Here is a 12034-nt window from a genome sequence, read left to right as displayed (position 1 = left end):
TACTTTTTTGTAGCCTCGTTTGTCTTTTAACATGCACTGTTCTATTCCAAGAGAAGTATCATGTCTTCAGTTATATTTTCAAATTTGAAAGTTTTTTAAATGAAAGTAACTAGAAGTAAGGATCATTTTCTGTTTCCCTCCTTTATTCTTTAAGGGTAATTGACAATGGCCTTATCCTTGGTTCTTTTTGCTCTCTTTCAGAACCCTTCTGTGTATATAGTTTGAATGCTTCTTGTTTCTACTTGCATCTTTTGTCAGTACATCAGACTCAGCATGTCCTAGATGGGGCTTGCCTTTTCCTTACAATTGTCCTTTTTCTCTCAACTTCCTTTTTTCTATGTAGGGTCTCGCCATTCCCAATTTAAAACTTTGGAAGCAGGTGGTATGGCAATGGGTAGAGCAGTAGATCTGGAGTCAGGAAGGACTGAGTTCAAATTAGATCTCACATAATTAATACGTAACCCTGGACAAGTCATTTTCTCTTTCCAAGTCTCACTTCCCCCCTCCATAAAATTAACTAATAATAGTACCAACTTACAGGGTTGTTGTTAGGATCAGTCAAGATATTTATAAATCACTTACCATAATTCTTTGCATGTCATAGGAGCTTAATACATTTTTATTTCTTTTCTTCCCTTGTACCCCATATCCCTAATCTGAACTCTCCTAAAGTAACCTTTCTCTAAATGATCTGAGCACTACTAACCTCTTCCTTCTCTAGTTCATCCTATGCACTATCTTCGTGGTACTCCATATAAAGTGAAATTTGGATAGTATTGCTTCCTTGCTTTCTGAAGCCTTCTGTGGTCCCCCTCTCCCCCCCAAATAAATCCAGACTCTTTAATTAGGCATTGTATTATACCTAAAACCAATCTACACATTCTTCTTAAACATTATATGAACTTTCTAGTCTGTATCTTTGTTCACATAATCATCTATGATTGAAATGCCCTTCCTCCTCTAAATTTTATTACCTTATATATTTTCACATTCTGCCTTGAGATATTTGTGCTTTCTACCTCCTGTTTACCTCCCCAGGTGTATCCCACCTTACATTTTAGAATAAGTTACTTTAGAGCAGGATCCATGTCTTTTGTTCTTTCTTCCTTTTTTTATATCTACCTCATTGCCTACTTGTCTAGATATTTACACATAGGAGGCCTGTAATAAATTATTGCTGTACAATTGAGGTGAATTAAATCAAATTGGTCTTTTAGAACTTGGCAAATAGATATAGCAAAACATTTTGAAAATCTAATATTTGGTGTAATTTCTTCTGATATGGTTGCTATAAAATAGTTAACTCAACAAGCTTTTATAGGATGCAGCTATATTCTTACATGGGAATGCTCTCTAGTGCTTGCTTTTAATTAATTTACTTCACTGTTGTCAATAAATAAAGAATGTTACTATTTAAGTGTAATCCTTTTGAGTACTTGAGAAGATAGTTTATTATTTTAAAAGGAAATGACATTTTAGCCAATTTTAGTGTTCACAGTTCTCCAAAAGGAATTCAAGGTTTGTTATTTTGCTCACACATTGAACTTTAGAGATTATAATCTTATACTTTTTGCTAAGGATTCACATATTTCAAGCCTGCTAACATAAAGGTAAATAAAATTATAATAGTAAACTTGAAAGTTGTTTCATATCTTAGATGCATGATAAATAGCAAAACTGTGACAAAGTAACATTATTTATATAGTAAGGTTGGTCAAACAATGAGGGAATCTAGCACTGAAATTTTTATTTGCAAGATCCTGAAAATATTAATGGTATTAAGATTCTTGTATTTTGTCACTAATCTAGAAATAGTATCAAATTCTCCAGGTAAAATCACTCCTGTAGCTAATTAACAATAACATTTGATAGTTCAATAAAACATCTTTATGTGATTGTATTAACTCCCTCTTTTTACAGAGCTTTTCGTGGTAAACACATCACTTTGGTAGTTCGTTTTCCAAATCAAGGTCGGCAGGTAGAAGACTTGGACATCTGGTCTCATACAAATGACACAATTGGTTCAGTGAGACGATGCATTCTCAATCGTATTAAAGCTAATAGTGCCCATACAAAAATAGAGCTATTTATTGGTGGTGAACTGGTGGATCCTGCAGATGATAGGAAACTAATTGGACAATTAAATCTAAAAGATAAAACGGTAAGAACATTTTTAAGACTTGGTAAGAAAATTTGATGTTTGTTTTTGGTTTATTGTGGAAGACTATTTGTTTAAATGTCTGGTTTTTTAAAAATATATACTTTGATTTCCAAAATCATGTTTTCAGTGTTGTCTTAGTTTTTTGTAGATATAAATATGTATGGTCTATACTTTTCTTTTGGAAATATTTTCCTTGTATTTATGTCTTAATATATAATATCATTTTCAGCTAATTACAGCCAAACTTACACAAATAAGTTCCAATATGCCTTCAAGTCCTGATAGTTCTTCTGATTCATCAACTGGTTCTCCTGGTAACCATGGAAATCATTATAGTGATGGTCCCAATCCAGAGGTAGAAAGCTGTTTGCCTGGAGTGGTGAGTAGGAAATATAAACTATTCAAATATTTAGTATGGGATGCTAACTATTAAAACACAGTTTGCTTTTGATGATATAATGTGGCTAAGACAAGGTAAGAAATTAAATTTTTTTAATTAATTAATTTAGAATATTTTTCCGTGGTTATATGATTCATGTTCTTTCCCTCCCCTCCTCCCTCCTGGAGCCAATGCCCAATTCCACTGGATTTTACATGTATCATTGAAGAAATTAAAATTTTAATGAACTATGCATATGTTCCCCTTCTTATTGACTATGGATGTGGTTAGCTTTTTTTAATCGATTGTCAACAATTTAAACTGTCTTTCAAGGAAACAATAATATAAACTGTCTGTTTTAAAGGTCAGTGAGAAAAAGACATCCTATAATTTAAGAAATTCCATTAAATGATGTGCCTATTTGTACATTCAAGTATATGTAATTTTTAAAACATTTTTCTGCATATTTTATTTCTATGGCATTAATCATGTCATTTAGCCAGTATTCATAACCTCATTGAACAATTTTCTATGATGTATTTCTTTATGCTGGAAACATTTCTCACTTTATCCTGGCAGCAATAACTAAGACCCTTTCCACTCATAGAATAGCATTAGTCCAAGAGGGAGGTGGTCACTCAAATTAAATTTTGTTTTATAAATCAGGTAATTTCTGTACTAGGAGTGAATCAATCGTTTAATCCAACAATTCCATGAATATCAGAAGACAGTATACAAGCTGCTATAGATATGTAGGAAAAACAAGTACCAGAAGTGACGTTAAGGGACAGAAAGTAAAATCATTGTGCACTGGTTTGATTTAGAAAGGCTTCACTTTAAATAGGAGGTTTTTGCTGAGACTTGGAAGATTTAACAATTCAGATTGTGGAGAGAGAATTTCAGATCAGGCAAAATTGTGAATAAATATATGGAAGGAAAATATCAAACATAAGAACTTCTTATGGAGAATACTTGGTGGACTCATTTAGATATTTTAATTTGGTCCATTTATTAATAATGTTTTTTACTTTGAGTAAAATAGCCAGGATACTAATATTTATGTGTTATTTTATTTTAGATAATGTCAATGCATCCCAGATATATTTCTTTCCTTTGGCAAGTTGCAGACTTGGGTAGCAGCCTAAATATGCCACCCCTCAGAGATGGAGCTCGAGTACTTATGAAACTTATGCCACCAGGTAAAAAAAAATTTTAATGAGTTTTGATTAAATAACAGTTTGGGGTGCATGCCATCTGTATTGTGATACACAGATAGGAGATATCTTTCTGTTCCAGTGAATCTGCTCTTTCAGAGATGACAGCAAGCCCTTCATCATCAAAGCCAATAATGAGTTTTTCCATCCTCATCCTCCTTTACTGTTGTAGGGTTCGATATTTCCACTTAATATTTCCTTCTCTTTACTCTCTTCCTTCTGACTGCTTGTCTATAACAGTCTTCTTCACAGATTTTTTCAGTCTCTTCCAAATTTCTAAATTATTCTCCAAAGTTCTATTCTTGGCCTGCTTCTTTTCTCTGTATATGACTTCCTTAGGTATATCATTCTTTCCACCCTTTGAATAATTACCAGTACACATTTTGACTCCCAAGTCTATATTGCTTGTCCTGACCTCTCTTCCAAGGTCCACATTCTCATCTCTTACTGCTTATAATCATTTAATTTAATAACTTCATTTCTTCTATTACCTCAAATTCAATATCTTCAAAACTCACTTTATTGACCCTAGCGATAAATATCCTATTACTTCATACATAGCTCATTCCATCATTGACAATATCATTCATCCATTATCCCATCTTCAAAATCTTAGTATCATCTTCAACTCTTCCATTACCTCGCTTTAATGGCCAGCCATTTTCAGGATCCTATCCGTTCTGCCTGTGCAACATTTTCATACCAGCCTTTAAAATTTGCCTGGCAGATAGACTAGTAGGTCCTTTTAATCCCACACATCCATTTTTTTATATCAATTCCAAATTAATCTTCCATATATTTAGAGATGTGACTTTTTACCATACATTACCTCCTATCAAGTAAAATTCAAATGACCTAACCTGGTACTTGGATGTTTTATACTCTTGTCACTTCCCTACCTTTCTAATTTTACCTCATTATAATAATGTATTATTTTAAAATATACTATTCTTAAAATTAAATTTATATATTAATAACTTAATGATTCAAAGACAATTAATTATATTAATGTAAGTATTCTTCCCCTTTGCACTAAATTCATATCTGCTTTTATACATCATATTTTCCAGCCTCTGTTAATTATTTTCCCATATCTATTTTATTCCTACCAATACTTTAAAGATCTTTTAAAATGTTCTCTTTCAAGAAGCCTTCTTTGGTCCATCTGCCATTCACCTCCATATTCAATAGAGATCTTCTCCTGTCCTCATCCCAACTTCATGTTGCACTTTGGCTATACCTTTCCTACAATTTTTAAAAATCACAGTTATTTGAATATGTTCCTTATCTTCCTGTTAGATTGTAAGCTCTAGGAGATTAGTTTGTCCCTCACCTAAACTTTGTAGCTTAAATTTAGCTTTGCACGTAATAAGCACTGTGCGTGATACAAATTTTGATTGAATTGATCTCACTCGCAAGACTTTTGTTACTAATTTTGGGGTAAATTATTCTGAATAAAAGGAAATCTTCAATACAAGATTACAAAGATGTAATTTTATCATGACACATAGTATTTTCAATGCAGTATTCATCATCATCAATAGCATTTACTTAAAATTTTAATGTTTGTCAAAAAGCACCTTACAACTATCATTTGATCCTCTCAACTCTGATAGGTAGGTTCTATTATTATCCTCATTTTACAGATGAGGAAACTGAGGAAGGCAGATTAAATGGCTTAACCTTTGTTAAGTGACCAGGATCACACACCTTTACTAGGTGTCTTGAGATTCGGACCTTCCTTCAGGTAGAGTACTTCATCTACTAACTCAACTAGCTTTCTCAAAATGATACAAATTAACTTTTCCTCCTACTTCTCTACTTTACTGTTTTGCTTTTATAATTTCTAGGGATAACAGTAGAGATCTGCCTCTAGACTTAAAAGGCTTCTTGGCTTCCACCAGTGGTGCTTGGATACAGTTCTCTGGGTGTTCTGTAGGAGAGGAGCATGATCTATGAAGTATCCTAACCGGATACTGTCTTTGAGCCTTAACAGGAACTTTCTAAGAATATCATTCTCTTACATTTGTGTTTTGTTTTTTAACAAAGCTTTTCTACCTATATTGTGTCAGTTAAGGTTGAGAAAGCATTCCTTTGTGGCAATGTGATGCCATTCTTTTTCTCATTTTGATATTTTTTCCTGAAACATCATCTGGTTCAAGAATACAAAATAAAGTTGTTGATCTTTGATTTAGCTTGCCTTTTCAGCTCTCCCATTCTCACCTACCTTGTGTTTCGTGTTCCTTGTAGAACAGATAATGAAAAAAACTACATTTTTAAAAGCTTTTTGCTGAATTCTAAAACCCATATGATATTTTTCCTAATCAGAAAAGTAATTTGCTACTTATTTTTAGCTTTAGAATGTATCGTACATTATTTTGTATATTATACTTAAGATTTTTCTGTAAGAGTTTATATCCTTTACACAGGAGAGCATTTTTCTGGTTTTTAACTATACATCACTCTGTCTTATCATTACTTACAAATCATTTGCTTAATATTTTTAACTTTAAATTTGTACGGTAACATAGTTGTGTTGTAGCTCAGATTTATATGATACACATTTCTAAGCGTGTGTTCATATTGTAATGATTAAAATTATGGTTGAGACTGAATGTAATAATTATATTTGGTCGCCATAGATTTTATTTATAAAATCCTAATGAAACACGCAAACTCAGCTGGAAATTTTATGGTGATTTAATTAATATAGTGGAGGAGATTAAGAAGAAGGAAGAAGGAAGGAGCTAGTACCGGGTGGGAAGATTAGGAGATCTAGAAAGTAAGATTTTGAGTGTGAAGGAGGAAAGAATCAGCCTGACCTCCAAAGGGGCTCAGCTATGATGTCCGAACCTGAATCAGCTCAAGGACAAAACTCACCACCAACACTCCAAGATGTCACTCTCAGCCAGAGTCACCTCTCCAGGGAAAAAGGAAGAGAGAGGAAGTGATGTGCCTTATATGTACAGTTTTGTGTCACTCTCCTGCATCTCATCTGTACCAACGATTGATTAACTTGACTTGGGACAGCCCAGGGGTCTGTCCCTTTTTCTGCATATGTCTGTTGAAGGCATTATTATTATTAATTATCCTCAGGTAATTAAATCTTGAGTTTGATGCAGACTTCCCTAATCTTGTTAAATTAAGAAGGGTGGAGAAATGTAGAGTTTCCAAGACCTGATTCTGTTATTCCAAGTATCTCCATTGTTACTGATCCTGGCTAAATGGCTAAATCAGATCTTCTGAAGTACAGTATGATTAGGGTGGAATAGTTTTAAAATTCACAATATCAGATATAAAATAAAATTGAACCATCATTAACTCAGATACTATAAATTAATTTGAATAAAGAACATTGAGCCTCTTGAAATTCAGATTATCTTAATTAAAGTGATTTTATATTCTCTCGGAGTAGTAAAAATAAGTTAGATTATGCCTTGTTACAATAGATTTTAAGGTCAACTTAGGCATTTTTTTTAATGATAGTTTACCTATTGTAATAAAAGTCCTGCAGAGACAGACCCATGTCAAAAATGAAATAATAGGGTGGGGTTTTTTTTCCAGTTATAACAGGAGGCTCTGGTTCTTTGCTTTAATCCACTCCCACATATTTTTCTGAAAATTTTATCAATTGCTCAATCAACAATGTTCAATTATAATTTTTATTTTACTTTCTATCTCATTTAAAATTTCTAGTCCAAATTCTCTCTATCTCCTTTCCTACCATTGAGAAGGCAAGAAATCTAGTGCTCATTTTACATATGAAATCATGCAAAACGTATTTCCTCCTCAGCAGAGAACTAATATTTATTAATTGCCTGCTATGTACAAGGCACTGTAATAGGGAAATGGGAAAAGGGGGGAGAAAGAGCATCTATTAAACTTCTACTTTTGTCCTGGATGTACTTTACAAATATTATTGAATTTGTATAACAACCCTGGGAGATAGATGTTATCCCTATTTTGCATTTGAAGAAACTGAGGCAGACAGGTTAAGTTACTTACCCAGGATCGTGCAGCTAGTGCCTGATCCTGGTTGGTTGTTTTGGTTTTTATTTATTTGTTTATTTAAAGCCTGTACCTTCTGTCTTATAATCAATACTAAAGTATCGGTTTAAAGGCAGGAGAGCAAGTAAGAATTAGGCAGTTGTAGTTAAGTAACGTCTCCAGGGACACATAGGTAGGAAAAGTGTCTGAGAGCACATTTAAACCTGAGATCTCCCACCTCTAGGCCTGGCTCTCTATCCACCAAGCCATTTCGTCCTGAGGCTAGATTTGAACTCGGGTCTTCTGGACTCCAAACACTTACTGTGTCACCTTAGCTGACTTAATAGAAGGTGGAAATCATGTAGGATTTTAAAAGCTAAAGAAGAAGAGTTTATATTTGATCCTAGGACTAATAAGGAACCAAGAAAGAATACTTTAGCATCAGTGTGTAGCATAGACTGGAGTGGTGAGACACTTGAGGCAGGAACATTTATCAGGAGAATTTTTGTGTTAGCTATAAAAGGTGAGAAGTGGGTGAAAGCAAAAAATATGAAGGTAGAAACATCAAGATTTGGCATTTGATTTGGATGTGAGGTGTGAAGAGTGAGGAATTGAATATAATACTGGAAATTTTGGAAGAGAAACGAGTTTAAGGGTAAAAGCGTAAATTCACTTTTAGGCATATTTAAGATAGATCCAAAACATCCATTTTGGAATAAATTTCCAGGAGACTAGTGATCTATAACTAAGGCTTTGGGAGATAGACTGGACTTATGTATAGAACTGAGATTTGTCTACAAATGATTAAATCTGTAGACTGAATAAAGGGTTTGAAGACAACTTAAAAGGAAGAAATAAGAATGAATGGTCATTTATCCATTTTCATTTGTACTTCCCTTATTTTTTACTCAATGATATAAAAAAATGAACATTTTCTTATGGCTGGAAACATGATGTTGCCTCAACTTGGAAGTTTGGATTCAGTTTAGTTTTAACAGTACTATTTAATTATTGAGAAACTACAATGCTTGGTCCCCTTGCTATAAACCTGCAAGCAACAGTTTTAAGCTTCAGTTGTCTGAGTTATGAAAACTTTTATGTAAATATGCCATATTAATAGAACCTTTGCTTTATCCTTCAATGGTTTTATTTAAATAGAATGTTAAACTGTCATTTTCTGCTTTAGAAGTCTTTTAGAGGCATGAAAATAAAACTCCTTTTATAGTTAACTTTAACCTTCTGTCTCAATGCATAGATAAACAATATGAAATCTGTTTCATACATCTGGAGCAATGTAGAACAATATTATTCTTGTGTTTTCTCATTAGAAACTGGAAATAAGCTCTGGGAAGAGATTTAGGAGTTACAGAAAAATTCTTGGTTCCCTCTTTTTTCTCTAAATAGCTACAGTAGTACAACAGTTCTTTTACAGTAGTTTTGCATGAGGGCAGCTAGGTAGCATAGTTGATATAGTGCCAGGCCTAGAGAAAGGTCCTGGGTTCAAATTTGGCTTTAGATACTTCTAGCGATATTACCCTAGACTGGTCAATTAACCCCAGTTGCCTAGCCCTCATAGCTGTTCTGTCTTGAAAGTCAGTACTTGATATCAGTTCTAAGAGAGAAGGTACGGGTTTGGGGTTTTTTAAGTCATGTAAAAAAATCTGTTTCTTTCAGGGTAATAAGTATTTTTATATATAGTTTGTATTTGGATTATTGTATAATAGAAAACATGGTATATAATGTTTATTGCTTTCATGCAAATACTCCAAACCTTTTTTTGTGTGTGTGAGGAAGAATTATTTGATTTTTATTTTCTTTGAGCTTTTAATCATAAAGACTCAAAAAGGAAAGACACGGGATGGGTAGGGGAGAGAGTGAAAATGGTACTTGCAAATGACAGATTGGGAGTCCTTGTGTTAATGATACCTTCAGTAAGATTAGAAAACTCATTTTTTTTCCTTCATAATTACTTTGATGTCTAAAGAAAAGTAATATTTATATATCACTTTGAGGGTTACATTGTACTTTACAGATATCACACTTGAATTTTACTACAGCTTGTAGGATAGTTGTTATCCCCTTTTATAGATCTGGAAACTATGGCTAAAGGAAGTTAAGTGACTTGCCCATCTTGTATCTGTGGTGGGATTTTCACTCAGTTCTTTCTGACTCCAAAGCTAACGTTTTATCCATTATGACAGATTGCTTATCAAATTTAACCCTTTGTCACTCTAGAGATTTTTGACCAATAAATTTTGACTTGATATGTTGACTCGTGATTTTTAAATCTTATATGAAGCTAAATATTTTGAATTAAATCTGTTTTTAATACTCAGTTTTTAAATTTTCAGATAATACCACAATTGAAAAACTGAGAGCTATTTGCTTAGACCATGCAAAACTTGGAGAAAGCAGCCTCAGTCCATCTCTTGACTCACTTTTCTTTGGTCCCTCTGCCTCACAAGTGCTATATCTAACAGAGGTTGGTAATTTTTTTTTTATCTTATTCCATTTTAGTTAACTTTGCCTTTTGTATGATATTGTAACAAGGTAAAATAGTAATGAAAACTTATTTGTAAGTCAAAGAGAAATGGAGACAGAGACATTGAAGAGACTTGAAAAGATATTTCATCACTTGGTTTTCTGATTTTATATTTTTGTCTTTCTTTCAGGTAGTTTATGCCTTGTTGATGCCTGCCAATGCACCTCTGGGTGAAGATGCCAGTGATTTTCAGTATAATTTCTTAAAAAGTGGTGGCTTACCTCTTGTCCTGAGCATGCTAACTAGAAATAATTTCCTGCCAAATGCAGATATGGAAACTCGACGGGGCGCCTACCTTAATGCTCTTAAAATCGCCAAATTATTGTTAACTGCCGTTGGCTATGGCCACGTTCGAGCTGTGGCAGAAGCTTGTCAACCAGTTGCAGAAGGCACAAATCCCATGTCACCGGTAAAAAAAAGTATATTAATAACAACATGGCACTGTTTTCATTATTCTGCTTTGCCAAATGAGAACAAATAATTCAAGATTTGACTACAAAATGTTTAAAGTTGTTTTTTCCGCCTTTCACATATAATCATTGTTCAACAAAGTTTCATCTATCTTTAAAATATACGTGGCCCTTTTGATAGTGATTTGAAATTTAAGACAAATAATAAAGTCTTCTACGACAATTAAAATAACCAAAAGTCAACATGGGGCTTAAGTCTAACAGTGTGATCTATATGCATTGAAACAGAGCTGTTGTGTTGTGGTAGCTTATCCTAAGAGAAAAGGTTAACTTACTACCCATCTCTAAATACTTTATGCTGCATCTCTTCTCTTGATTCATTCTAACCTAATGGTTTGCCTTTGTTCCCATCCGGGACAGCCTCTCCAGAAATCTTCTAGAGATCCACAGGATTGACTACATAAAAACGTCCTAACTCCCACCTCCACCCACGGTCCCCCCAAAATCAAACACACAAACACCCAAACATTGTACTTTCAGGGCTTCTTCAGGGAATATGGGCAGGGTTATTCCTTCCTGGCATGATCTTATCATTAGAGTTGCTATAGGAATTTACAGTATACATGTCATGATCCAATAGATCATATGGAGTTTACCCTCAGAGGATCTTCCTTCTAGGTTAAGAGGTCATCTAGTTCAGCTCAGACGTTCCCAACTCTGGGTTGGGAGTGCCATTTGAATCCAAAACCTCTGATTTCAGAGTCAGTTCACTTCCTAACATACCATGTTGTCTCTCTGAGATTTTTTGGGAGGGGGGGGGATTTTAATTAAGTTAATTTAGAATATATTTCCATGGTTACGAGAATCATGTTCTTTCCCTCCCTTCCCCTCCTATAGCTGACTCACAATTCCCACTGGGTTTTATATGTGTCATTGATCAAGACCTATTTCCATATTATTGATATTTGTACTAGGGTGATCATTTAGAGTCTATATCCCTAGTAACCCATGAGTGACCTCTATGTTTCTACTCCCACAGTTCGTCCTCTGAATGTGGATAGTGTTCTTTCTTATAAATTCCTCAGGATTGTCCTGGATCATTGCATTGCTGCTAGTAAAGAAGCCCTTTACATTCGATTATACCAGTGTGTGTATCAGTCTTTGAGTACAACATTCTTCCGGTTCTGCTCCTCTCACTCAATTCCTAGAGTTCATTCCAGTTCATTATTCCTTTGGGCACAATAGTATTCCATCACCAACATCACCACAATTTGTTCAACCATCCCCCAATCAAAGGACTTTTTTGCTACCACAAAGATCGCAGCTATGAATATTCTTTTA

General features: G+C 34.0%; 1 protein-coding gene across 3 annotated transcripts in view; it reads left to right on the top strand.

The window, feature by feature from the left end:
• USP9X (ubiquitin specific peptidase 9 X-linked) overlaps positions 1 to 12034 on the top strand; it is a 237974-nt gene that overhangs the window by 153148 nt on the left and 72792 nt on the right. For all 3 annotated transcript variants that reach the window (XM_056826165.1, XM_007493340.3, XM_001366516.5), the window contains exons 19-23: positions 1921 to 2161; positions 2391 to 2540; positions 3619 to 3739; positions 10093 to 10223; positions 10414 to 10692. In XM_056826165.1, coding sequence (XP_056682143.1) covers positions 1921 to 2161; positions 2391 to 2540; positions 3619 to 3739; positions 10093 to 10223; positions 10414 to 10692 — 922 coding nt within the window. The remainder of the gene's footprint in view (positions 1 to 1920; positions 2162 to 2390; positions 2541 to 3618; positions 3740 to 10092; positions 10224 to 10413; positions 10693 to 12034) is intronic.

The sequence above is a fragment of the Monodelphis domestica genome, chromosome 4, assembly GCF_027887165.1.
Source record: "Monodelphis domestica isolate mMonDom1 chromosome 4, mMonDom1.pri, whole genome shotgun sequence".
Classification (NCBI taxonomy): Eukaryota; Metazoa; Chordata; class Mammalia; order Didelphimorphia; family Didelphidae; genus Monodelphis; species Monodelphis domestica.
Note: the sequence above shows the minus strand (reverse complement) of the source record. Positions and strands in the feature narration are given on the sequence as shown.